Source organism: Chinchilla lanigera, unplaced genomic scaffold (assembly GCF_000276665.1).
Source record: "Chinchilla lanigera isolate Chin_1 unplaced genomic scaffold, ChiLan1.0 scaffold00033, whole genome shotgun sequence".
NCBI lineage: Eukaryota > Metazoa > Chordata > Mammalia > Rodentia > Chinchillidae > Chinchilla > Chinchilla lanigera.
Window position 1 is genome coordinate 17,871,757 of NW_004955434.1, and position 25,330 is coordinate 17,897,086.

General features: G+C 41.6%; 1 protein-coding gene across 3 annotated transcripts in view; it reads right to left on the minus strand.

Annotated features, from left to right (window-relative positions):
- Positions 1 to 25,330, minus strand: part of Frem1 (FRAS1 related extracellular matrix 1) — a 147,415-nt gene that overhangs the window by 117,755 nt on the left and 4,330 nt on the right. For all 3 annotated transcript variants that reach the window (XM_013516387.1, XM_013516389.1, XM_013516388.1), the window contains exon 2: positions 2,820 to 3,310. In XM_013516387.1, the coding sequence (XP_013371841.1) occupies positions 2,820 to 3,053 (234 nt within the window). In that variant the 5' untranslated portion in view covers positions 3,054 to 3,310. The remainder of the gene's footprint in view (positions 1 to 2,819; positions 3,311 to 25,330) is intronic.

A 25,330-nucleotide genomic window follows, 5' to 3' on the forward strand; every position in this document is an offset into this window, starting at 1 on the left:
GTGTTGTCCTAAAACACCAGAAAACACATTGCCATTGACCTCGTGTAATTGTCTATTTCAAGAGGGTTATCTAAACAGACGGTGCTGGCATGCACCCACTGAAGTCCCTTTCCAAACATCTAATAGGAAAATGAACTTGTTGATTCTAAAACAAACTTCAGTAATGAAATGAAAACACTAATTGAACAGATGTTAAACAAAACATTTTCTGTGCAAACCACACGAAAGTGTTCATTACACAGCAGGATGTTGTTAATGCGGTCGTCTCGCTAGAAATGGGTTCACATAAGCCTAGCTTTTGGCTTACTATTAAGTTCTATTAAAGAATAATGTTTAGGTTTTTGCGTGCGTGCATGAGTGTGTGTGTGTGAGTGTGGAAATGTGTGTGCACACAGTGCACTTACCATGCTTAATTTCAAAAAACTCTAAAAAAAAAACCTCCGGGGAGAGGGTTAAGCCTACTTGGGTTAAAAGTCAGGCTAAAATCCGCCCCCGCCCCAGGCCAAAACTACTTGGGACTCTTATTTTTGTTGACTTTCAGGACTTAAAAAAAATAGGAATGATCACCAAGCAGTTTGAGGAACAAAGTTCTCTGATACTATACATTTTTCCATAGCAAAAGTTTAATACTTGGTAAAATGGTGATGGAAATTCACATTCTGATGGGCTCTTCTTGAGAAGATATAAACTATATGCCCACTTCAGATGATGTAAATCGGTTAGGGATACCATATTTACCTTTGGAATACATATGCTGAATGTCCAGGAGAAGATTCTAGTTGTTTAAATGAGCAACAGTAAACTAGAGGACCAGTATCTAGAGGGTATATCCTAGTCCAGAGTATCCTAAGTCACCCAGGCATTTTGTTGTTTCTGCCCCATATTATCTTCCTAGTAACTAGCTTTTCTGCCTTAAAATCAGAGAAAGTTTAAGATGGAGATGACTTGGAGGTCTAATCTAATCCTTAGACCTTATGACCACACTCTTTAAATAGTTCTAGTCACTGAGATCCCTTTTTGTTTTTTAGTGCCTCAGAGCAACCCAAACAATCAGAGTCATTAAAACATCACTAAAAGTATACAATGGCGACAAAAGTGTATAATGGAGACAATGCATTATTACTCTCAGAGTGAGGGTCACATGTGTTAAGAAGTCACAGGCCATTAGGGGTAGGGAGAGGATCACCCTCAGAGGCTGGAATACATGACAACAGATCCTGTCCAAATTGCCTTCTCTGACCAGCAACTGGTGAGTGGCAGGGCTTTTGTTTTGCTCCTATGGGGGTCCCAGCTAAATACACTAGATGACAGCTTAGAGAACTTACCCTTGCTGGCTGCCAGCAGAAATTTTGTTTTTTCTTTTCCCCAAGGTAATACTACTCATCCTCACTCCTAAATAAGTGTTAAACACCTTTTTTCAAAAGATACTGACTGGGCCCCTGTCTTATCAAAGTTTCCAGTCCTCTAAAATTAGGACTCTATCTCACTGCTCCTCAAAATTCTAAGGATTTGCACTCTGATTTTGATTCCAGACCCTGTAGTTGGGGCTCCACTGCCCGCTGTTAAGCTTACTACCCATCCTGTCTACTGCACCCTGATCTCCTTCTTCCCTAATCCACCCTTTCAGGGTGCAAGTAACGTTGAGAGAAAAGTGGGAAGAAGTTACAACCAGCAAACACTTGGATATGCAATGTCATGATACCCACCTCGTTATTGTATTCTAACACTTTTAGGTACCCATCTGAAGCTCTTTAACTCTTCAAAAGTCTTAAACTGGTGCAGGAACAGTCACCAGAAATTGGGGGGAGACTTCCGATCACTACCTCATCAGGAATACCCTTAGTAAGAGACCCCTTTCCTTAGAAGTCTGAGGTGTCTCAGAATTGGACCATAACTTTAAGTTAGGCAAATAAAATATTAAATCACTGAAGTAGTATCTACCCAATTTTTTTTGTTCAATGTCTACATACTACTTTACATAACTTTATGGTATATGTATCCGTACCTAAATGGAAAAGAAATAATGTTCTTAGTTCAGCAATTGGATTGGTAAATTTTTCCAGAAGCAGCAACAGCAGCAGTATCTAGAGTTGGGTATTCTCAAGACCACCGAGGGAGCAAAGTGAAGCCACAGCAGGAGCAAGAAACAAAACCAGAAGCACCTTTCTACTATGTGTATATTAAGCAACAACAATATATAAAAATACAGACTTGGAAGGTGACATTTTATTTTGCAAATGAAGTGACCAGTAATACCCTTACATAAGAAGGTCCCTGGAGTTTTTATTAAAGTGGAAAATATTTATACAAGGTTTTTTGAAGAACTGTGAATGTTTAGAGTTATTTCCCTTTCTCAAATGAAGACCTAAGTGATATTAATAAATGAAAATGCTTTCATGTTTTACCTTTGCTGTTCTGAGAGTTACAAGTATGTCCTTAAAATGTCTTAAAATCTTAATATCCAGAAGCACCCTGACTGTCAATGATTTCGGGAAGGAATAACCCTATAAAGACTGATCGTAGGGGCTGAGGATTTAGCTCAGCGGCACAGCGCCTGCCTAGCAAGCGCAAGGTCGTGAGTTGGATTCCCGGTACTGGAAAAAAACCAAAAAACAAACAAAAACAATAAACCAAACAAAAACAAACAAAACAAAAGACTGATCATAGTAGAGCCTACAAGAACTGCCCACCCCAGCCTTTGGAAAGCTACCCCACCCCACTTTGTCTGTTTGCATCTCTCTCTCTCTCTCTCTCTCTCTCTCTCACACACACACACACACACACACACTACTGAAAAGAGACTCTCAGCTATGACCCACCTGGGGAGTGAGTTTCCCAACTCTCTGGGTTATGGGCTCATGCATCACAACTTCCACTTTGCAGTTGTCTTTCTCCCTGGGGACGGCAAACTTCAGGTCCTCCGCCGACAGGAAGGCCGAGCCGCCCTTCATCACCCTCAGCCCGTGGTTCACGCTGATGAAGGTGGGCGCAGCCCCATCCAGGAGCAGCAGGAGCAGCAGGGCTCGGGGCCCGCCCCAACCTGGAGAGCTCATGCCAGGGCCAACTCGCTTCTGGCCACCAGAAAGTCCGTTGCACAAAGAAGGGCGCCCGCTTCCTCCTGGGTGTCACTCACAGGCCGAGGGGCAGGACCAGGGGTCCCGACAGCGTGCCCCCAGATCTTACCGCGCCCCTTTCATTGCAGGCTCAGACAAGGAGGTCTTTCAGGCGATCCCCAGGCGTTTAATAAAACTCGCTGATGGCTCCTGACAGCGCAGGCCAGATGAATGTGTCTCCCAAGTGCTTTTCTAACCTTGCGAATGGGAGGAAGGGTTAGAGGGAAGCGAGAGAGACCCCAAGGTTTGTGGGTCTATTCAAAAGATCACTACCATCAAAGGGATCTTTCAACCAGCCTGTAATTTCAGCTAAATTAAAAACAAATAAACTAACTTGACCCCAGGCCTATCTGAAAGGCAAGGCAGCCATTCATTACCCTGTTGTAGCTGCTGCTTCCGGAGGGGGCGACCCTAATCGGGATGTCATCTGTGTGGTCCCACTGGAGAGGCGCAGCCTCCACCCCAGAGCAAAGGCCTGGGCTCTGAGCTCAGAGGAGACCGCTGCGCTCTTTGCCTCCATTTCCTCTTTGATTAAAGGGAGACTGCATTCTGCTTTGTGTCAGAGAACTAATAGGACCATTTGTACACTGAAAATCAATTCTAAAACAATACAACTCTACTAAGAAATAAGCTTAACATTTGTCACATGAGCTGACTTCGCCAATGAAGACACCTAAGAAACACTTGAGAGGAGGTGGGGAAAATATTTCTCTTTTAAGCAAACATGTAGGTCTTTATTTACGTGTAAAACGGCCCTTGAACCCAGTGACATAGTTTCAATACACACAGCAGACAGTGCGTGCACATGTGTATTTACACCACCTACAGTGCTAATTACAGTATAATGTACTCAGTTTAGACAAGTGGAGGCTTTGCTTCAACTTAACCACTTGGAATTCTGTGATTGTTTTTCTGTTCTATAAAAACTGAAAATATTTATTCAAAGCCAAATGCATCGAGATATATTCTTAAATTCCAAGTATGCAATGGAGGCTTGTCTCACTCACAGAAGAGGCTTACACTTTAATGACTTTAGTATATTTCTCTACATAATCAGCAAGGCTGAAATAAATATTCATCAGATGGTGTCCACAAAAATGCCCCTGCAAGCCCACACTCCTCCCCCCAGATCCTGCTCTCCACGCTCTGCACATCCGCGCGTTCCCACCATGGCCACCACCCCGCAGCTGGCAGATGGTGGCATGAGGTGAGAACAAAGGTGTGAGAGAACTTGTTAAGGAGCGACCAGCGGGAGTGGCTTTTCAAAAAATGGGGACAGTGGCCAAACTCTACCACCTCTTGTGGCAGCAAAAACCTCAGCATGAAAACAGAACTCTTTGAAGAGTTCAGTTTTCTTGCAATCTAGCAGACACTGTAGTTGACAGCAGGAAAACTCAGACCGTGCACAATTTCATAAATGGTACATTGGTTCAACACCAGGAATGAGATGAAAAGGGCAGTACAATGGCAAGAATACTGGAAGATGGAAAATTAGTGGTAGGAAGTGTTAGGAACGACGCCCCCTACACGCACATCTACGAGAAGACAGAATGAAAACCCTATCATCACATTGGATGGGAATTAATGATGAAAACGCTCAGTTCAGTTAGCAATCTCCAGACTGCCATTTTCTCCTTTTCCACCACTATTGTGTTTGGTTACCTTCCTCACAAACATTTCATATGCAACTACTTCTACGTGTTCTTTTATTTAGAGCCACCCCTTCGATTAGTAGACAAATGTGCACTGATTTTAAAAATACCTCTGTCGTCTACCTCTAATACATTTAGGGAAGTCACATTCTCGTGTCCACTTTTGAAACCTCTCCCTTGGGAGGCGATGAGTGACCTGTGTCATTCAAGGGAGCATACGCTTTACAGACTGGCCTTTTTTATGGCGTTAATCTCAAAATGAAGCTTCTCACACACTCCCACTGACCATGTTGCCCACACACATGCTGAATTTAGGTTAGCGTATGTGTGCAAAAATGCACATTTGGTTGTTGAACTTTCACAACAGAGTGAAATCCTTTTTTCTATTTATACCTAGTATCTAAGAGCACACAGAAGAGTAACCCCCTCAGGGGTGGGGAAGCAACAGGATAAGTAGGTTATCTCCCTAGACAGGGAGATAGGAGGAAAAACTTTCCTCTCTGAGATTTAAATGATTTGACACATAAAGACAGAAGGGCCCCAGCCCTTCCTGTATATCTGTCTCATTTAGTCTCCCTCACTTTTTCTTTCTCTACGACCCGACTTTTTAATTTTGGAGACCCTGGGATCTCATCCTTGAACCATCTTATTATCCACCTCACTCCACGGTGATCTCGTTTCCTGGCTTTCAATACCACTTGCATGTTAACGAGTCTCACACTTTCCAGCCTATCATACACCTGCCCTGAGCTTTAGGGTCACTCACACAGCTCTACTTGACATCTCCATAAGCATCTCATTCCTTTTTTTTTTCAGCACTGGAACTGAATCCAGGGTCACTCTGCCACTGAGCTACACCCCCAGCTCATCTTATTTCTTAAATAAATAAGTACGTTTTTTTGAGAAACTGAGGACTGAATCTAGGGCCTTTGCACAGAATTACATCCCCAGTTCATTTTTTAAGTTTTTACTGTGAGACAGGATCTCATTAAATCACGAAGTTGCCCAGACAGGGCCTGATCTTGCAAGCCTTTTGCCTCAGCCTCTGGAGGAGCTGGGACTGCAGATGTGTGTCACCGCACCCAGTTTAGCATCTCATTCTTTGTGCCGCCAGAATCAAACCCTTCATCTTCTCTCTTTAGTCGTACCTAGTTAAGGGAAACTCTGACTTTTTGGCTGTTTCTGTCTTTGACTCACTCTCTATGCTCAAACCAACGAAAGTCTCTATTGATTTCCTTTGTGGTGATCAGACCTAGGGTGACTGCCAACAATTCCAGCATCCTAGTATCCAAAAGTTCCCTCCTCTTGACCTGTGACACAGGTGATGGGCTTATAAGCACCATGATTATATTTGCTTATTTATATTATTCATCACCATTTCCTTCACAGAGGTGAAGATTTTATTGCTTATTCATAGATTTAGCTCCAGTGTCTGATGTATTATAAATATTCGTCGAATGAGTGAATAAACAGCAGAGCCAACACCTGGAGTTCCCTATGTAGGGCTATAGTTCATTCAGAAGTGTTAGAACAGGAAAAGAACTGTCATTGCCCGTGAATGCCATCAGTCCCATGGATCAAATGTCATGTGAATCCAGTGTCTCAGAGTTATCACAAAAGGGCAGATCATCTTGAGATACGTGGACGAAGTTCACTCTCTGTACCTGTACCATGGAAGTGGAAATCATTGCTTCTGGGAAATGTCACACCTGGAGACCTTTTGACAAGTCCACTGGTGAGCCGCTAAGCTTACCCAGGCAGCACGTTCCACGAAACATCAAAGCAGAAGAGATCCAAAGACTAAAGAAATGATCAAAGGACCCTGCACTGTGTCTGTCATTGCCACGCAGCACGGAGCCTCTCTCCAACACAGATAAAAGAGGCGGCTACGCAAATATGTGATGGAGGACGTTTAACTGCAACCTTGCCCACAGTGACAAAACTCTAAGCAGAGCAAGTGCCCACCCACAAGGAAATGGTTGACTCAAATGGTTGACTCAGTTTAGACCGTGGAATATAATGCAGCCTTTGAAATTTAACTTAGAGCAGTATCACTCAGTGGAGGGGTTTGCAGAAGATTTTGTGGAATTAAAAAAAGCAAAATGGAGAAAAGAATGTATGTGTTGCTTCCCTTTGGTAGATAGCAATAAAAGCTGCATCTGTGTATATTTATAGATTTATACAGGGAGGTCCATGCTGTATATCATTATATAGGCACGGAGGAAAATACAGACGGATGAGCCTGGGGCATTAACAGGGATTATCTGAAAGGGGCAGTGTGTTATGGGGAGAGAGAGGAAAGAAGGGGAAGGGAGGGCCTCGTGCACTGGGTACTGGTGTCCCATACCTGCCTTCACCAAATCGGTACATTAAAGTCCTGATCCCCACTTTGAGGGGATTTAGTGGTGATTCCTTGTAAGATGATCAGGTTCGCGTGAGCTTATGAAGGTACGGTTCTCACAACATGATCCTCTAAGTGAATGAGCTCAGAGCTCCTCACTCTCCATCATGGGAAATACGGCAAGGAAGAGCCCCTCTGTACACCAGATGTCTCTGAGCACCTTGTTCTTGGGCCTCCCAGCCTTTAGGATTGTGAGGAATAAATTCCTAGTGTTTAAGCCACAAAGTCTGTGCTGCTTCTGCTATTACCATCCCAAGCTGACTGAGTCAGCAATGTTTTTGTTTTTTTTTAAGGAAAAGCATGCAGTTAAAAAATTCAACAATACAAAAGCTGCATATGTGTATTCGTGTAAAATTACACACGTATGTGAGGTAAAGACAAAATTAAAAGTAAATTTGACTATGTGTAAAGGTCTTTTAAAAATGTGCCTGCAGAGACCTTCAAAATAAATATTTTCATGAACAAAATGTTTTTATAGACATACTGAGTAAGTCTCTGACAAAGGCCATTGTAAAGTGAGCCTGTCTCGTAGATGAATTATCATTATATCACTATGCTGTTTAACAGAAAATAAACTTAAGAATTTATGACTAGCAGAGCTGGGCCTGATGGCGCAGGCCTGTAATCCCAACATGTGGGAGGCTGAGGCAGGAGAATCACAGTGAGTTCAAGGCCAGCCTAGGCTACATAGTGAGTTCAAGGTCAAGGCCAGCCTGAACTACATAGCAAGACCCTGTATCACAAAAATGAAAAGCAAAGAATATCATTAGCATAATTAGTGACTTAGCCATCAAGGGGCAAAAGCACAGGGAAAAGTACTTCTTTCTTCTTGGGTGGGGCCTTTTGCTGTGAATCACAAATGAAACCCAAGTGAGAGAGTCCCTGCAGATTCACCCAGAGGCCTTCCCCAAAGGATTAGGCAGCAGCATGCATGAGAACTACTGCAACAATCCTTGCAGAGGTAGGTGTAAGTGTCCTGTGCTGGAATTCCCGTCCCCTGCCGCCCAACCAGCCAATAGTTGGAATAAATCCCTTTGAAGCCCCACGGATGTCTTTTATCCTCAGAGAGCACATAAAACAAACACTCTGATTCAGAGTCAAATCTCTGGTCTTGGCACACGCGGTGGCCAACTGCTTAGCCTGTCTCTAGGCCAGCTCTACCTCTTATCTCCCACGACAACTGTAGCTGGGTACCATGGCCACACTTGAAGAGCCAGACCTGGTTATAGCATGGATAGACCAATGTTGATGGAAAGGAAGCTATCTTAGAGCCTTGCCCTAAGTCACAGACTTATGCTCCATAACTTTAATGTGTTTGGCTTAGCAATATCTTACTAAGAAAGGCAGTGTGGACCAAAATGAAACAAATAGTCAAATCTTCTGTTCCATGCTAGCAAATTAGAATACCAAACAGATCATTTCAGACATATTTCTAAAATAATGTAGTGAATATTTCCTTCTGTTCTTATATGGTAACTTACTACGTGTTTTCCAACATATATTCAAAGCAAGAATGCCTATTTGTCCCACAATATCCACTCTCATGGTTGAGACAAACAGAAATAGTAACTGGGTACCTGCTCTCCCAGAACACAACTGCTCTCGCTGTTATTTGTGGCCATGTGACCAGATTCTGGCCAACAGTATTTAAGAAAAAAATGTTCCATGCAGCCCTGTGGAACCTTCTTTTTGGAGATATTGTTTGTTCTTGGTGCTTTTTACTTTGTGTCTTCATGCGTCCTGCTGCCCACACTGGGGAGGCTGCTTTGCACAGAGAAATGTGCTGAGCTATGTTGGTTGGCAGAGCTGCAAGTCAGAAGGAGCCTGGGTCTCCGGGACATTTGTAAAGCAGTCACCACATCCATGTTTTTCCAGAACTTTATATGGCAAAGAATTCAAACCTTTCTACTTAGTTCATTATTTGGAGCTTTTAATTGTTGTTACTCATGACTAAATACAACTATGCATTTATTTGTTTGCATTACTGGAGATTAAATCCAGGACCTTTACACTGAGCTATACCCCTGGCCTTTTTTTTTTTAATTTTGAGACAGGAGCTCCTAAAACCACTAAGCATGTGATCCTCCTGCCTCACACAGCTTTAGCAGTCAGCTTATCCCTCAAGATTTTGTATTAATTTAGTTTAGTCCCTGCTCAGCTAATGATTGTAACATTTTATCTAAAACCCCGTGCGGTTTCACTGGGGGATGAGGTAAAGTACACAACATAATGCCCATCTACCAGGAAGAGATAAGAGAAGGAGAAGAAAATCTATGTCTGTAGCCGGCTCCCTGTGGCACAGTGCTGTGAAGAGATTAGGGTTGAATTCTGAAGACCCGCACTATAATCCTGATGCTTATGAACATCTATTTCCTTTTTCCACAGTGGATCACCCACTTCGCCTCCTCAGAAGTTTCCCTGTGAGACCAGGTGAAGTAATCAGCGTGGAAATACCTTACCTATAAAGCCCCATCCAAATGTAACATTATTGTTACAAAATATATCAAAGAAACGCGAATAAAGCTTTCTCAGGAAAAACAACATGGCAAGAATTGGGCCTTGGGAAGGCGGCAAAATTAGGCTCCATAAATATCAAGCAGGGTGTGTTTCATTGTTCTCCCTCATGCCCTTTAGACAGGATGCATCATTTTTTAAATCCCAGTACTTCGAAAACAACTGGAAGTAACACAGCTCGGGAAGAAAACTAATAACGCAAGAGTAGAAATTTACAAATTCAAAATCAAATAAACATCACCCATCAACAGAGGCTGCGGGATGGCTGCAGAATTAGGTGAGATAAAGATTTGTTGAAGTGTGCTTTATTTGTGTTTTATTTACATTCTAATTTTGCTGCTGTATTTTTCTGTTAGTGTTGGAAATGCTAAGTATGTGAACATTCTAACGAGGGAAGAATTCTGTTGAATTGACAGAGAAAGAACAGGAGACAAAAATAGAACAGCAGCAAAGCAAAGCAAGGCTCTAAATCAGATGGGACTTCATAGTTGATGGTGGGTCTTTTATCTCCCCCCAAATAAGATGATGGTGTCTGCTCTCTGACACAGAATTAGGATTCCAGTGGCAGCCAACACTTACTTGACAGCACCTTAATGCGAAGCGCAGCACAGCTTGAGAATTTCATTTTCTTGGTCTCAACAGCTGGCCAAGTGAGAGCCTCAGGAAACATCTGCCCACAGCCTGCTGAGTGCTACCTTGGCCGTACATCGGCAGAATTCTTGGGGGGCATTTGAAAGTGGAACTTGCAACCTCATTCAGCTAGATTCTCCCAAAGAAGTGTATCGAATGATTCGTAGCCACTTCCATCTTATGTTGATTCTGCAGCAGGAAAAAGTCCTGCCTGCTTGCTTACCATTTCTCAGCATTTTAATATTCTCTCGTCTTGCCTGCAAATCAGTTCTGCTTTTAGTGATCATTTTCCCACACTGTCTTTTTATTTCATGTGGGAACCGTGTGCTCTAAGGATAACTGAATGAGCTGTGCAAGTCAGTAAAAATGTGTAAAATGTTCTGAAAAATGGAAACCCTCCCTGCTTGGAATTCATCCTTATAAAAATTCATGAAGGTTTCTTTATCCAAACTATCTTTCTTATGAAATTTCCTGAACAGAAGAAAATAATGTGGTAACATTTTATTGGGTGGAGGACAAATGTGTACTCACTTTAGCCCATAATTACACATTCAGCTTAAACATAGGAACATGTATTCTTCCTGTTGATGTAAACATGATACTTTTGTCAGCAGTCTGAGATAATCCGTGCACAAGAAAAAACCTGGATCCCAGCTGTGCCCTGGCTGCTTTCTCAGTGAATGAAAATGCACTGATAAATAGTACTGATACGCCCTGATGAGCAGGATATTTAGTATTCTTTGTCTCTACGCAGAAAAAGCCTTTGACAAAATCCAACATTTTTTCAGGATAAAAGCACTGGAGAAAATAGCTGTAGAAAGACCATATCTCAATCTGATAAAAGCCATTTATGACAAACCTGCTGCCAGCATCATACTAAGTGGGGAAACACTGAACGCTTTCACTCTAACATCAGGAACAAGACAAGAATGTCCACTCTCACCACTCCTGCTCAACACAGTCCTCAAAACATCACCAAGGGCAATCACGCAAGAAAAAGAAAGAAAAGGGATACGTACAAAAAAGGAAGAAGTCAAATTACCCTTATTTGTAGATGACCTGGTCCTTTACATAGAAAACTCAAAAAGCTCCACCAAAAGACTCCTAGACTTCATAGCCAAATTCAGCCATGTAACAGGGTACAGAATCAACACACAAAAATCAAGAGCCTTCCTGTACTCCAGCAATGAACTCACTGAGAAAGAAATTAGAAAAAGTAATATTCTTAATAGCATCAAGAAAAATTAAATACTTAGACATTAACCTAACTAAAGAAATGAAAGGCCTCTATGGCAAAAACTACAGTACTCTGAAAAAGGAATGGATACACATATTCCAAAATTGATATACAGATTTAATGCAATCCCAATCAAATCCCAACAGCACTCCTCACAATCCTAAAGTTCATATGGAGCCAGAACAGGCTCAGAATAGCAAAAGCCATCATGGGTAAAAAGAGCAAAGCAGGAGGACACAGTCTCAGACCTGAAGCTGTATTTCAAAGCTACACTGATAAAATGGCATTTGCATAATATTCGCACAAATATAGACATGAACACTAATGAAAAGAATAGAGGATACAGAAAAAACCCGAAACACAGTCAACTATTTGATCTCTGACAAAGGGGTCAAAAACATACACTGGAAGAAAGATAGCCTCTTTAATAAATAGCACTGGGAAAACGGGCTACCCACATGCACAAGATTGAATCTAAACCCTTATCTCTCACCATGTACTAAATTATTATCAAAATAGACCAGAGAACTAAACATTAAAAAACACTTAATCTGCTGAAAGGTAAAATAGGTAAAACTCTCTTGAAGACATAGGCATAGGCAAAGACTTTCTGAACAGAACTCTGGTTGCACAGGGAATATTCCAAAACAAATGGTACCGTACAAAGTTAAAAACCTTCCACACAGCAACAGAAGTGACCATAAAGCGAAAATACACCCTCCAGAATGGGAAAAAATTTTGCCAGGTAGTCCTCACATGACTGATATCTAGAATACATAAAGAACTCAAAAATATTAAATCCTCCCCAAATAAAAGACCAAATCAAAAAATAGACACCTAAAATAAATATACATTTCACAGAAGAAGTGCAGATAAATGCATGTGAGAAATGTTCGACATTGCTAGTCATTAGAGAAACGCAAATGAAAATAGCACCAAGATTCCATCTTACTGTAGAAAGAATAGCCATCACCAAGAAATCAACGAATAGCAAATGCTGCTGAAGCTGCAACATAAAGGAAATCTTCCTGTATTGTTGGTGGGAATGTAAACTAGGACAACCACTATAGAAATCAGTGTGGAGATTTCTCAAAAACTAAAACTAGAAATTCCATTTGACCTAGCTGTTCCTCTTCTAGGTATCTTCTTGAAAAATTTAAAGTCATCATATTATAGTGATAAATGCACACCCCTGTTCATAGCATTACAACTTATAACAGGAAGCAGCCTAAATATCCATAAATAGATGAATGGATAAAGAAAATGTAGTACTTATGCACAATGGAATACTATGCTGCCACAAAGAAGGTAAACTTGACTCATATGTAGGGAAACAGGTGCACCTTGGGGCCATAATGTTAAGTGAAATAAATCAGACACATAAGCTTAAATACCACATGGCTTCTCTCACATGAGAAATCCAAAATATGCATAAAAAGCAAAACAAAAGATAGATAATAGAAGGTATGGAGATAAAACTTTCTCAAATGAGGAGGGAACCAGGAGGTGGAAGGAGGAGAAGAGGAGGACAGGGAAAGGGAACAAAAAGCATTAAAACGCGTTATGCATGTGTACCGACTGCACGTGAGCCATGTAAACAGTGTACGCAGCCAATGTGCTCATAAAGACTTTTTAAATGTGTAAAATAAATAATATTTCATACACAAAAATTAACTCTCTCTAGAATTGTGCGGTGGAAGCTGCACATGGCCAGGCAAGCGCCTTCCCCTCCCATGCAAAGCGAAGAAGATAGCGGTTATCTAGCTGAGCTTTCTGTCTGTTTGCTTGCATTCTGCAGAGTTCACATGTGACTTGATGTCCTTCTCATCAGCGCTCCGAATTGCTATTGCTGTTCAACTGAAAATGATGTAAGCAGTTGAACCTTTTTGCTCTCTCTGAACAGGTGTGTGTGTGTGTGTGTGTGTGTGTGTGTGTGTGTCCTGGCCCACAGATTCAGATCTTACAAGTACTCGAAAATTCTTTCAGAAAGAAAATAAACTAATAGGAAAATAGCATTTTACATAAAAAGTAGCCAACTCAAGATCAATCCATTCCCACGCACCCAAACATATAAAGAATTTTAAATTTTTAGCTAAGCAGGTAAAGAAAGCCTGGGAAGATTTTCTGACTTCTACACCACATTAAACTCTTCAACATTCCAGTCAGAATAAACTTAGAAACCATCATGGAATTTTTGATATGCCTTTAACATCGTCATGATTTTCATACAAAGAGTTTCTGAAGTAATTGAAATGTCATATTTAAAAGTTGCAAGCATAAACCTGCAGCTGAACGTAATGGTCCACAGGACAGTCGAATCCAAATCGCAGGTCACATAAGGGGACCCGCTAAGGGGCAGGGAGGTGGAAGGCGGGGAGACTGTCCCCGGCGAGCGGCTCGCTGTCCACATGAACAAGCTGGTGCTCTTCCCAGTGTTTAGTGGAGGAAATGAGACTTAAGGAGACTTTTACCAAAAACTTCAGATCCACTGCCTCTTTAACAAGTTTTGGTATGTCCTGTACACATCCTTTTTTCTGTGTTTGCTTACTATGTCGCTATAAACAAGTACTGAGTTATATACTTTACATGCATATTTTCATTTATTTCTCCTAATAAATGTGTAAGCCAGTCTCTTATTTTTCTGATTTTATAAACAGTGATTTAAAGAAGTCACTTAGTGATCATACTACAACTAATATTTGTTAGGCGCTTACTATATGCTAGACATTGTTCAAAATTCTGTGCATAAATATTGTTTAATCCCTGCAGTGGTTTTATGAGGCAATCAGTGATTTTACAGATTTGGAATGAGGAGCACGGCAGTGAAGTAACTTACACAAAGGTATCAGTTTGATCTTGACCTTGTACAAACTGGACTCCAGTTTGCCCAGTGTCAGGACCCCTGCACTAAATTGCTGTATTGTGCTGCTTTACTTTACACCAAAATCTTATACTTTTTGCAGCTCCTTCACTCGCTGCCACATGTAATTTCTGCAGTGTGCAAACCCTTCATAGCCTCTTTGTGGTCACAGAGAGCAGAGGATGGCTGCGGCAGGAGGTGGTTTCACTAGAGGCAATGATCTCTAAAGGAAATCCCTGAACTTTCACAGCATATCGTTAACGCAGGTGCCCTGTCTATCAGCAGCTTGGTGACTCCACTCTTCACTACAAGCGCAGTTTAAAGCCTCCAGACAAATAGGCCACTCCATAATTCCGGCCAACTACATCAGTAAAATATACAGTGGTTCAGTCTTTATCATTCTCTTTCCTCCTTTCTGCAATTTTTTCTCAACTATAACCTAAATCATAGAATGTGTGGCATGAGTGGACCCTGAGAAATCAGCTAGTCCATATCTTTCATTGTATTTATCAAATTGTTTTTTCTGTAGTTTTGAGCATACTTTTATGAAAGGGTAAAGATACAGAAGCCTATGAAAAAGAAAAACACCAATACCAAAGAAATCACTTGTAGGAGTGGTGAGTGTGTTTGTGTGCATGTGTGTGCAGTTAAAGTGAATACCAAAATTACACAGCTACCTGGAACCAATCCTGCATCAAAACCTCGGCTCTGACAGCCCAGCGCTATGTCCTTACACATGAGGCTTCCTTAAATCACAGGTGCTTGGTCCGGAAATACCCCTTTCAGTGTATCCACCCCAGGTGCTCAGGATGCACGGACCGGCTCAGGACTGGGGGGAAGGGGTCTCCTCCAGGCTACACCATCACGGCTGGAGGGGAGGCACAGCTCCTCTCCTTCTGCCCCTCTTGGGTTCACTGGCTGGGTCTTGTAAATCAGACTTTAAAAATGACAGATGAACAAGAGAAAAACATATTGATTTATTTAAGGTAGGAATTATGTGACACAGGAGAATTCAAAAGGAAATGAAGACCAGACGGAACACTATGTCCCAGCATTTCTGCACTAAGTTTGATGGAGAAGAAAAGGTTGTGCAGAAATGTGGTGCAACACAGAACCGTGAGCTGGGGGAATTTTAGCCACCTGTTCATTCAGGTTCTCGGTGTCCCTCCATTCCCGGAGGGAAAGATGATTTTTCCTTTGGGGTCAGGCGGGTACCCTCACATAGCGGTCTTAAGAGTCCTTTGAGCCCCTGCCATTCTTCTAAGCCCTTTGGTGTAAAATACTCAATATGCCAGCGTGCCATATCTTGGGCTGACATGTTCTGCACCCCATCATAACAGCGGTTTTAGATTCAGGTGGACCTGTGACTGCTGCACAAAATTCTTTAGCATTCCTTCCCTCCCTGTCAACAATTTAACATCCACCCTCTAATGAAGGCTGTGTTTTGCATATTGTGCTTCTGAAAAGGCTATTCTGCAGATATTAAAAAGGAGTTCACAGAAACTTTTCCAGAATCAAGTATGACTGAAGCACAGAACACCAAACTCTCCTTTATAAGATTCAGAACACAATAGGAACATAGAAAATACTCTAAGAAGCAAGGAAAAGCAAATATCTTAAGCCTGGAATAGAAAGCTGTTTTATTCTTTTTCTAAATAAACATGGGATTTTTTTGATAAATTCTTCAAGACGCCCTAGATTAGATAATTAAAATGACTGACATATAGGATACTGATATGGTTTGAGTCTAGACGTCCCCCGAAAGCCACATGCGGTCATAGGTGGGGCTTCTTCAGAGATGGGTGGATCTAGAGTATATGATTTTAGAATTAAGGGTGTGTGATCACTAAATCAGTCCACTGATTGGTTTGGTACCGCCCTGATCCTGGAGGCCTCAATACAATATACAATGTGCAGAAAGATGCTATTAAGGTCACCTGCTGCTTTTGCTACCTTGTGGGCACTATGAACCTGTTCTCCTCTGCAATACCCCTCTGCCATGTGCCGCTCTGCCTTGGAGCCAGCCAACTCTGGGCTGGAATCTCTACAAACTGTGATCTAAAGAAACCTTTCCCCCTTTATCTTTGGGCACTGGGTATTTTCTCTCAACAATGAGAAAAGTAATTAAGACAGATGGTCAAATGATACCTACAAAATTTCTGACCATTCCTGATAAATCCATTCTTACTGAATCTATATCTGAAATCTAGACTGACCTCTGCAAACTGGCCCTCTAGCCTGTCTCACAAAGACCTTCTACTAAAGCTGCCTTCAAAGTACAGAAAACTGCAGATGGGGGAAAGATTCCGTGCCATCTACTTACCTTCTGGTTTTAAGGACTATTAGATTCCTAAGCCACCAAAAGCATTTCCTTAAAAATTAGGAACTATCTATAATTTAAATTAATTTTGTATTCAGACAGAGACCAATTTTCACAGCAGGTTGCTTTACTTGAATAACAAAGAAATAAAAAAGCATCTTCATTTACTATGGTTGTCTATATCCCATTCTTTACCTGGGATCAACCATGGGTAGGAACCCAGATTCACATCTAAGGCCTTCCCAGCCAGAGTCACCGTGACTAAAGTGACTTTTCTTCTTTTTGAGTAAATTCTGAATTTCTCCATTTATGAAATACCAAAGTATCTAAAAGTGATATTGCATTTAAATTCATATCAATGATGTTCAGGATTTCATTTCTGAGACCAATCTTAAATGCAGAATACATCCTGGTTCTTTGTGTGGACATAACATGATCATTTGCTCATACATCTTGCAAATAATTGTTGAGAAGCCACTTTGCAGCAAGTCATACTAAATTCTGGGATGATAAAGACAGAAAGAAAGTCTTGCAAGTCTATAGTGTAATTCAGAGAGATGTAAATATAAATTAATGACTCAAAAAGAGTAGTGAGGGATATAACAGTGAAGTTTATTGGGTACTAGAGAAATAAAAATGAAGGCAGTTCAAACTGGGCCTAAGGATACTTCCTAGAAGCAGAAAGAGTTAAATTTGAGAGAATTTAAAGAGGTAAAAAGGAGAACAAAGCCATGGCATGTGCTGTGACAGCGTAGAAGCAAACTGCTCTAATGATTCCACCGAACTCACCAGAATACAATTGAAAACAATCCACGAACTAAAGAAACATCTAACCTTCGTGATGAAGTGCTTTCTTGTGAAAAGGATTTCTCAGACTTCCGAAAACCAGCCAGCACCCTTCCTGAGCCATGCTGCGTAACTTTGACCACGCTACTTGCATGCCACAGAATGATACAAGTCAAACTCACAGATGTTAACCTTCATAACAACATATAGAGTTCACTCTACTGTTATTTTCATTTTGCAGCTAAAGAAAGAGCAGTAACATGTCTAAAACAAATGATAGTAGTGTTGCTGAGATTCCAACCCTAGCAGATAGGCCTAAGAGCCCAGGGGTCTAAAATCCAGCACTCCGTGCTCTAGCACACAGTGAGCAAGATGAAGAATCGGGAGCCCAAGCAGTTAAAGGATCAGTCAAAGGTTAGGAATTAGCGAATCTGCTGCTTTAGCCACTGACGGAAGCAAGGTGTGGAAGGTAAGGCATAGTATCAAAATTGCAGTATTTAAACCAACACATCAGCTGAACAGAACTCTGATGAGAATTTTGATGCTCCTCCCTGCTCACGTTCTGAGCATAATTCTGATGTCTTCAGCCATGACCTACCCGTCACTTTGTAAAATAACTTAAACCCATAACTTTGTAAATAATTTTCTGGTTTAACAGTACTAAAAGATGGTTTTTTTTTCTCTGATGAAGGACTGGAGCTGAAGAGAAAGAGAACAGAGGCCCGGCTGTCAGTCAGAGCCACAGTCCCAGCACCTGTCTCCATTCCACGGTCTCCTTCCTTGAGCAGGAACTTGGTCTTCTTTGGACTCTATTTCCTCATCTTTAGTGTAAAGATAATGATCAATAGATTCAGGATTGTGAACATCAATAAGTGTAATAATATCCATAGTTGTAAATCAAGTCACCAGCACACACATAGTAAGGCTCAGTTGAAGTTGTTTACTTACCTTTCTTCCCCTTTCTACCCCAAGCTCATGGAAGAAAGTTTTTCCTAAAACTTAGTCTCATAGGGACATAGAGCTTCTGCAAATGAGACAGGGATGTAGAGATAGAGAAGGGAAGGGAAGGGAAAGTAAAAAGGATTAAGATGTGTTATGTACCTGTACCAGCTCCCCATGATGAACGTAATCATTATGTACTGCAGTAATGCACGTATCAATGTACTGCGAGAAAAACACGTACCAATAAAAATCTTAAAATTTAAAACTCATTCTAAGAGTTACCGCTGTAGTGGTGGATACAAATTACTGAACATTTGTCAGTACCAACAATGTTCAACACAAAGAATGAACTATATACATAAACTACAGTCATTAACTCACTCATTGTAACAAACATACCACACTAAGCAGAACACGAATGATAGTGGAATCTAGGGATTGGGGGTGAGGAGGCGCGTCAGAACTCTGTACCTCCCACTCACTATCCACCAAGCCATCTGTTGGTGTGCATCGTGAGCTAGGTTGAATCGATTTACCTGTGATCCCCAGGCAAAGCCAAAATATTTTCCATACAGCAGTGCAAGGCTCTCACAATGAAAAACAGACAAGACAACCACAGCAGGGTCCTGCTCATCACACTTCCTAGTGTTGAAGGAATGGGCATAATTTATACCTCCCTGTTTTCTTAGGATGTGCATATCCTCAGCTACTCAGGTGCTGTAAGTTCTCACTGGCTCACAGGACACTTCCCTCTCTTGAGGCCCCACATGGGAACACATTCTGAGTCTGTGTGCCCACACGTGTGTGTGTGTGTGTGTGTGTGTGTGTGTGTGTGTGTGTTCCACTGCACATGCTCAAGTCTTGATGCAGTTATTCACCAAACCTAATGGCATTAAGAAATGTGAAGCTTGCTTAGAAACTGCAAATGCCTGTGCTTCAGAGAAATCCCCCCCCCCAAAAAACAAATAAGAGAGCACTCAAGCAGTCTTGGCTCAGACACTTTCTTGGAGTCTCCAAGACACAAATAATCTGTATTTAAAATGTTGGTTTATAGTCTGTCAAGAAGTAGGAACATATTTATCCTAGGCACAGTGTCCAGACTAGCTGATAAATATCGTTCAAACTGTGATGTCCCCAGGCCTTGCACAAGCTCATCCTGGTGGAAGATATCTCTGTGAGAAAACTCAGCAGCACATTTATCCCATCCCTCGCTGGCCACAAGTACTGAGACAGCTCTGCTGGGTGTGCTCAGTGTGTGCACCATGGCAGGGCACAATGCATGTTGTCAGCTTGCTCCAGGCCACAGTGTGAGTAGTGCCCCCGGAGATGGGTAGCGTGGCGGCTCATGGCTAGAGGAAAAGTACTGGCTGCAAAGAAGACATCGCTGTCATAGTCAATCCTACTCCTCTGCCTCAGAAGGAAGCAAACAGTCCTGAGAGAGCTTACGAGGGCCTGCACTGCTAACAACGATGGCAAACACACCAAGAAGAAAAAGTTACCTCAACAGCGCCTCAAACTAGTGAGTCCATCTCTAGCTTCATAGTACAATGGTCTGTGCACCACTCCTAGAGTCTCTAGGGTAGGGTGGGAAAGCTAGTGGGAGCAGGACCTGCGATGTAACCTCCAGGCCCAGCACAGGAAGAGAGTGAAGGCACCATCCCAGGAGGAGGGGGTGGGGGAGGGGGAGGGAGGCCAAGAGCGAGATGGGATGGCCCAGACAGAGCAGGGCTGACGTATGTGCAGTAAGAAAGGAAGCCCCAAATCTGCCACCACAGGGAACCTTTTATGGAGACCCTGTTGATGGCCATTCCCAGGAAGCTGGCCACATGTGTAAGGTGGACATAAAAAGCAAGTGGATTCCAGAATCAGCAAACTTGTCCAAAAGAAATCAAAGTATAAAATGAAAAAAATGACCATGAAAGTTTAACTAGAAATTTGTGCTACCCACTTTGTTCATTTTAATTTTATCCCTTGCTGTGAATTGTGTATGTATGTTTGTGTACAGGGGATGAACTCAGGGTCTTCACACCTGCCCCCTTTTTCATTTTTGAGACATGATCTTGCTCTGTAGCCCAGGGTGGCCTCAAACTTACCACCTGTGAGTAGCTGAGAATCACAGGCCTGTGCTACTGTGCCTAGCACTTGACTCTGAATCTTTAAAGACAAACGTAAGTATTTATATTATAGCAATACATTTTATTGTTCCCAAGGCTAAGATTTTTCCTTGCTGTTTCTCACAGTATTGTAATTTAAGATAAAAAAAGAAGTGGATATATTTGTGGTTAGGTAAGAAGTAATAGCTCTTCCTAAAATCATGACTCACAAAATCAGTTTTGATAAAATTAGAAGGTAATTTGAGGCTATCTGCTTCATCATCTGCTGTAAAGCAGAAGACTTCAAACCTCCTGGCCTAAAACTTAAAAATATCACACATCCCTTCACAGTGTAATTTCTATGTCCCTTATGTGTCAATTGCTTCTTGTTGACTCTTAGTGAGACAATAGCCATCATCCCACAGCCCTTGCTTTAATGTTTTAACATGGTGCTGGGCCCTGTCCCTTGTCCTTGGGAACCCTCCTCACTATCTGCAGTCTTCAGCTTGGGATAAACAATCTGGCTATTTCTACCTAAGAACAAAAAACAAAGATCAGGGGCTGGGGATTTAGCTCAGCGGCAAAGCACCTGCCTGGCAAGCGCAAGGTCGTGAGTTCGGTTCCCAGTACCGGAGAAAAACAAAAACAAAAAAAAACACAAAAAACAAAGATCAGTCTTTTGAAGGAACAAAAGGAGTCAATTCCTTTTTTAAATAAAATGAATTTTCTTATATTAAGAGAAAGCATAATAAGATTGCATAGTATTTGTGTCATAATCTTTAGCTCATCCATCTCTTTGTAGGCAAACTTCATCTCAGCATATGAGCTAAGGATAAGTCCCGTAAAACTTCTTACATTTTGAAAACCTTCGTATCTACAGAAAGACCCTCAATCTACAATGTAAATAACTGGATTATTCAAATTTTCTCAGCCTTCACCATTTGTACTGTGCAGATTCGTAATATTCACTTCATAGAGTAGCTGTGAAGAGAGTTTCTGTTGTTTTTTTAATTAACAGAAATATTCAACTACCCTCACTCTTGGCACATGTGGTTCCTGACATTGTCTTCAAGACTTAGGCTTTGAAGTCTTGCTTTCAGAGATCTCCAGACCCAGAGTTAACAATTCAAACGGGAGGCTTTAAGCACTGGACATTCCGTGTCTGCACGCCTGCTGTGAAACACCAAGTGATCTCCGGCCATGGCTCCAGGAGCGCTCATGGTATCATCAATTGTCTTTCTTAGCATAGGCAAACACTGACACAGGGAAGTGATTGGAGAGGACCCCAGGGTCCTCCTCCCAGTGTTTCTAATAGCCTATGATTTCCATGCACAATAAAAGTCCTGCCACCGAAGCAGCTTACAAAGCCCCAGACCAGGCAATGCCTCTTTATTGGGTGTGAATGAAGACCAGTAGTCCCAGTGAAGCAATTCAGCAGCCATCGATGAGTGAGGCCACATAACCTCTGTGTGCATCATACAGCACACACTTCTCCTTCCTGATTGCAACAGTAAAATCAGCATCACACAGGTTTTATGGCCAAATGAGAAAGATAAAATGGGTTCCATCTGGGCTTCTGAAAGATTCCATAAAAGTGCAAAGCTGAGCTATAGTCCTGCCTGAGAATGTTTACCTGTGATCATGCTCTGTAGCCAAAATCTAAGTCCAGAGAACATTATGAACTGATTTTTAAAATGTGAGTTTGGGGGTGGTGTGTGTGTGTGTGTGTGTGTGTGTGGTTACACGTTTGCGGTAGTACTGTTTTAATAATTTCGAAGATCAGCGCACACTAGGAAGAGGTGGTGGTGACATAGACTCGTGTTGAGCAGGATATGAATAGGATATAAAAGCAACGTTAACTCCTTGAGCACTATTTAAAATAATCACAGGTCCTCCTCCTAAGTCACCCTCAAGTGGCCTCTTAATCGTCAGTCAGACCTGTAGCAGTTTCTTTTCTTTAAAAAATCATTCCAAAATATCCAAGGGCTTAAGACATTAGCTACTCTCCATATTTAAGTAAAAATCACAGTTCCATTCCAATCTCTGTGAAAGTAGGCACTAAGGTAGCAGAGGTGGCAATCAGTCAGGACATCCAAGTTACAGAGCCATGATGGATAGTGAGCAAAAGTACATTTTCTTTAAAATGTAGCAATTATTAAAAGGAAATAAAAAGAAGGTAAGAATAATGAAAAGTGAAGAAAGCAAGAAAAAAGACAGTTAAGTCTGTAATTTGAAATGTGTTATTTATTGATGCCTTCACCTCTGCTGGGGAAATGGTCATTTAATCACAGTACTTTAAATAACAATGAATTTACATTAAAAAGACCGTTTGATGTCACATCCATCCTTACTGAAATCCTTCCTGCTTGGGAAATGCCTCCTTCAGGAGGACCTGAGAGTGGACCATATCAGTTGGAAGGAGTCCCTTCCCGCCCCTGCAAGAGATCATATTTTATTTGCAGTACTGATTGGTCTATGTGTTTTGAAGGCAGAATGACAAAACTGTCCATTGCTTTCAACATGTGAATCAAAAAGTGAAAACAACAATATCTGTGACATTAGTGTTCTTGTCAAAACAGCAGCACCAAGAACACATTGGTAGCTCTGAATTACTCCCAGAATATCAGGCCCTGATCTCTGTTGGTGGAGGGCTTCTAAGGATAAGCAGGTAGGAAGCACAGAGGCAGAAGGGCTTGTCAATGGGGATTAGTTTATACAATGTGCATCACAGTGACCAGCGCTTTCTAACAGACAGAAGCAACAGGAACTGGAACAGGAACTATTACCTGGGCAACTAAGAAACTGAAGTATAGTGGCTGGGGGGCATTTTCTGCTATACTCTTAAGAGAAGCATCTAAACGTGTACTCACAGCTCTTTTTCTACTTTCTCTGATTCAACATTTATTTGAAAGTCCCTCAACAAAGATACAATAGACAAACCTGTTCAGTTCATGGATCACACCAATCCAAGGTTGACTGCTATCACTGGGAACACAGTCAAGACCCACAGCCTTGATAATTGAAGGCTGGAATGATGGACAGAAGCCAGTACGTTAGCTTTTAATAAGCAAAAATGTGTAACTCCGTATTTCCAAAAATTAACTGCATATGTATATGAGAAAAAGCAGTTCTGCTTCAGCAGCTGTTTATGCAAGAAGGAAAGAGAGAGAGAAAAAGAGAAAGAAAGAGAGAGAGGGAGAGAGAGAAAGAAAGAGAGAGAGGTCTGAATTCAGGTATGTGAAGGAGGAGTGACTTTAGCCTATGGTTCCAGAGTACAGAATCAGGAAGAAAGAGTGGAAATGTCAACTTACTTTCAGAAAAAAATATTCCCTAGATGCTTCCCCACAACAGTAAGGGCTGAGGTATAAACACAGGGTGAGGTTCTTTGTTTAGGAGAAGGAATGCAGACTATGTGCTTTCTAGGGTCCCTTTTAACTGTAAACCTGGATTTCCCTGCTTGATTGTCCCCTCCCACCTCTCCAGAATGTCCTTGTAGGGCCGCCCTCCCAGCCTTCGGTGTGTTAGTCAGGCCAGCCTTCCCCCTTTCTTTCACACCCCGCACTGCCTGTGCCAGCTTCTGAGGTTTGTAACCTCGATCTGTACTGTTCCATTGGTCAGGGATATCCTTTTTCCCACACCACCAGCCACCCCATTTCCCGTCTAAATTCTATCCCTATCTTTCCCATCTCACTTCCCAGCCAAGTTTTATCCGCCCACATAGAATTCTGGAGGGCTACACATCTACAAGCATCTTATCATTTATTGTGGCTTCTTCTTTTTTGAAGTCTGCCTTTTCCCCTGGTCTGTAATCTCCTTGAAGATATTCTGCTCAGCCAAGTGTCTCTAGGGCTGATCATTGAGTCTTGCACAGAGAAGCACAGAAAATGGCCTGAGCCCAAAGCAAACAGCAGATTGATAAGAAACAAAAATGGTGGGAGAATAGTACTGTCTCTCCCTTTGGTGATAGTACACAGGTTCACTATGGTGTAAGCTCAGGGGTTCAAATTCTCAAACAAACATTTCCCCTTCAAGTTGAGTCTCTTGACACAATGGAGCAAAATCTGGAGAAAAAAATGATTTATCCCTTCATGTATTTACCTGAAAGAACTACAAAAGTCTTAAATTCTGAGTATCGAGAATAAAAAGGGCAGAATAATTTTCACACTGCACTTGGTTCTCCATACGAAGTTACCTTAATAGCCTGTAAGTTCATGGATCTGTTTCAGACAACTCAAACTATGCGAAAGAACTGAGTGAGAATTAGGCTGTTGCTCAGAGCTCAAGGCCAAGGGAATGTGTGAAGTGCAGAGGTCTGCCTACCCAAGAAGTAGGCTCTAGAGGAAAATTTATTGTCTATTTCTTTTTTCTTTTCACCTCCAAGTTAGGTAACTTGCCGTGTGTTTGCTTCTTTCCAACTTCTCACCTATATTTGTCTTCTCCTAAAGAATTATTTATTGAGCACTTGTGCATATTTCACCATGAACAAACATCCAGCAAGTGTTGATACCCTCACTTTACTTCAAAGAAAGCTGGCAAACTTGTAATGTTACAGAACCAAAGGATATGGCAGCCCAGGGTTAGTACTTACTCGAAATGTTTTTAAAGGCCATCCTTTTTTTCTACTATATCTCTCTGAGTTATCAGTCAGGCTCTTGTATCAATGCTGTATTTTAATTTTAAAATAATCACTAATGTTTATTAAATGAAATAGAAACTTCCTACCATGTTGTAGAGAAAGGGGGGGAAGCTTCCTACCATGTTATAGAGGAGAAAGAGGAGGAA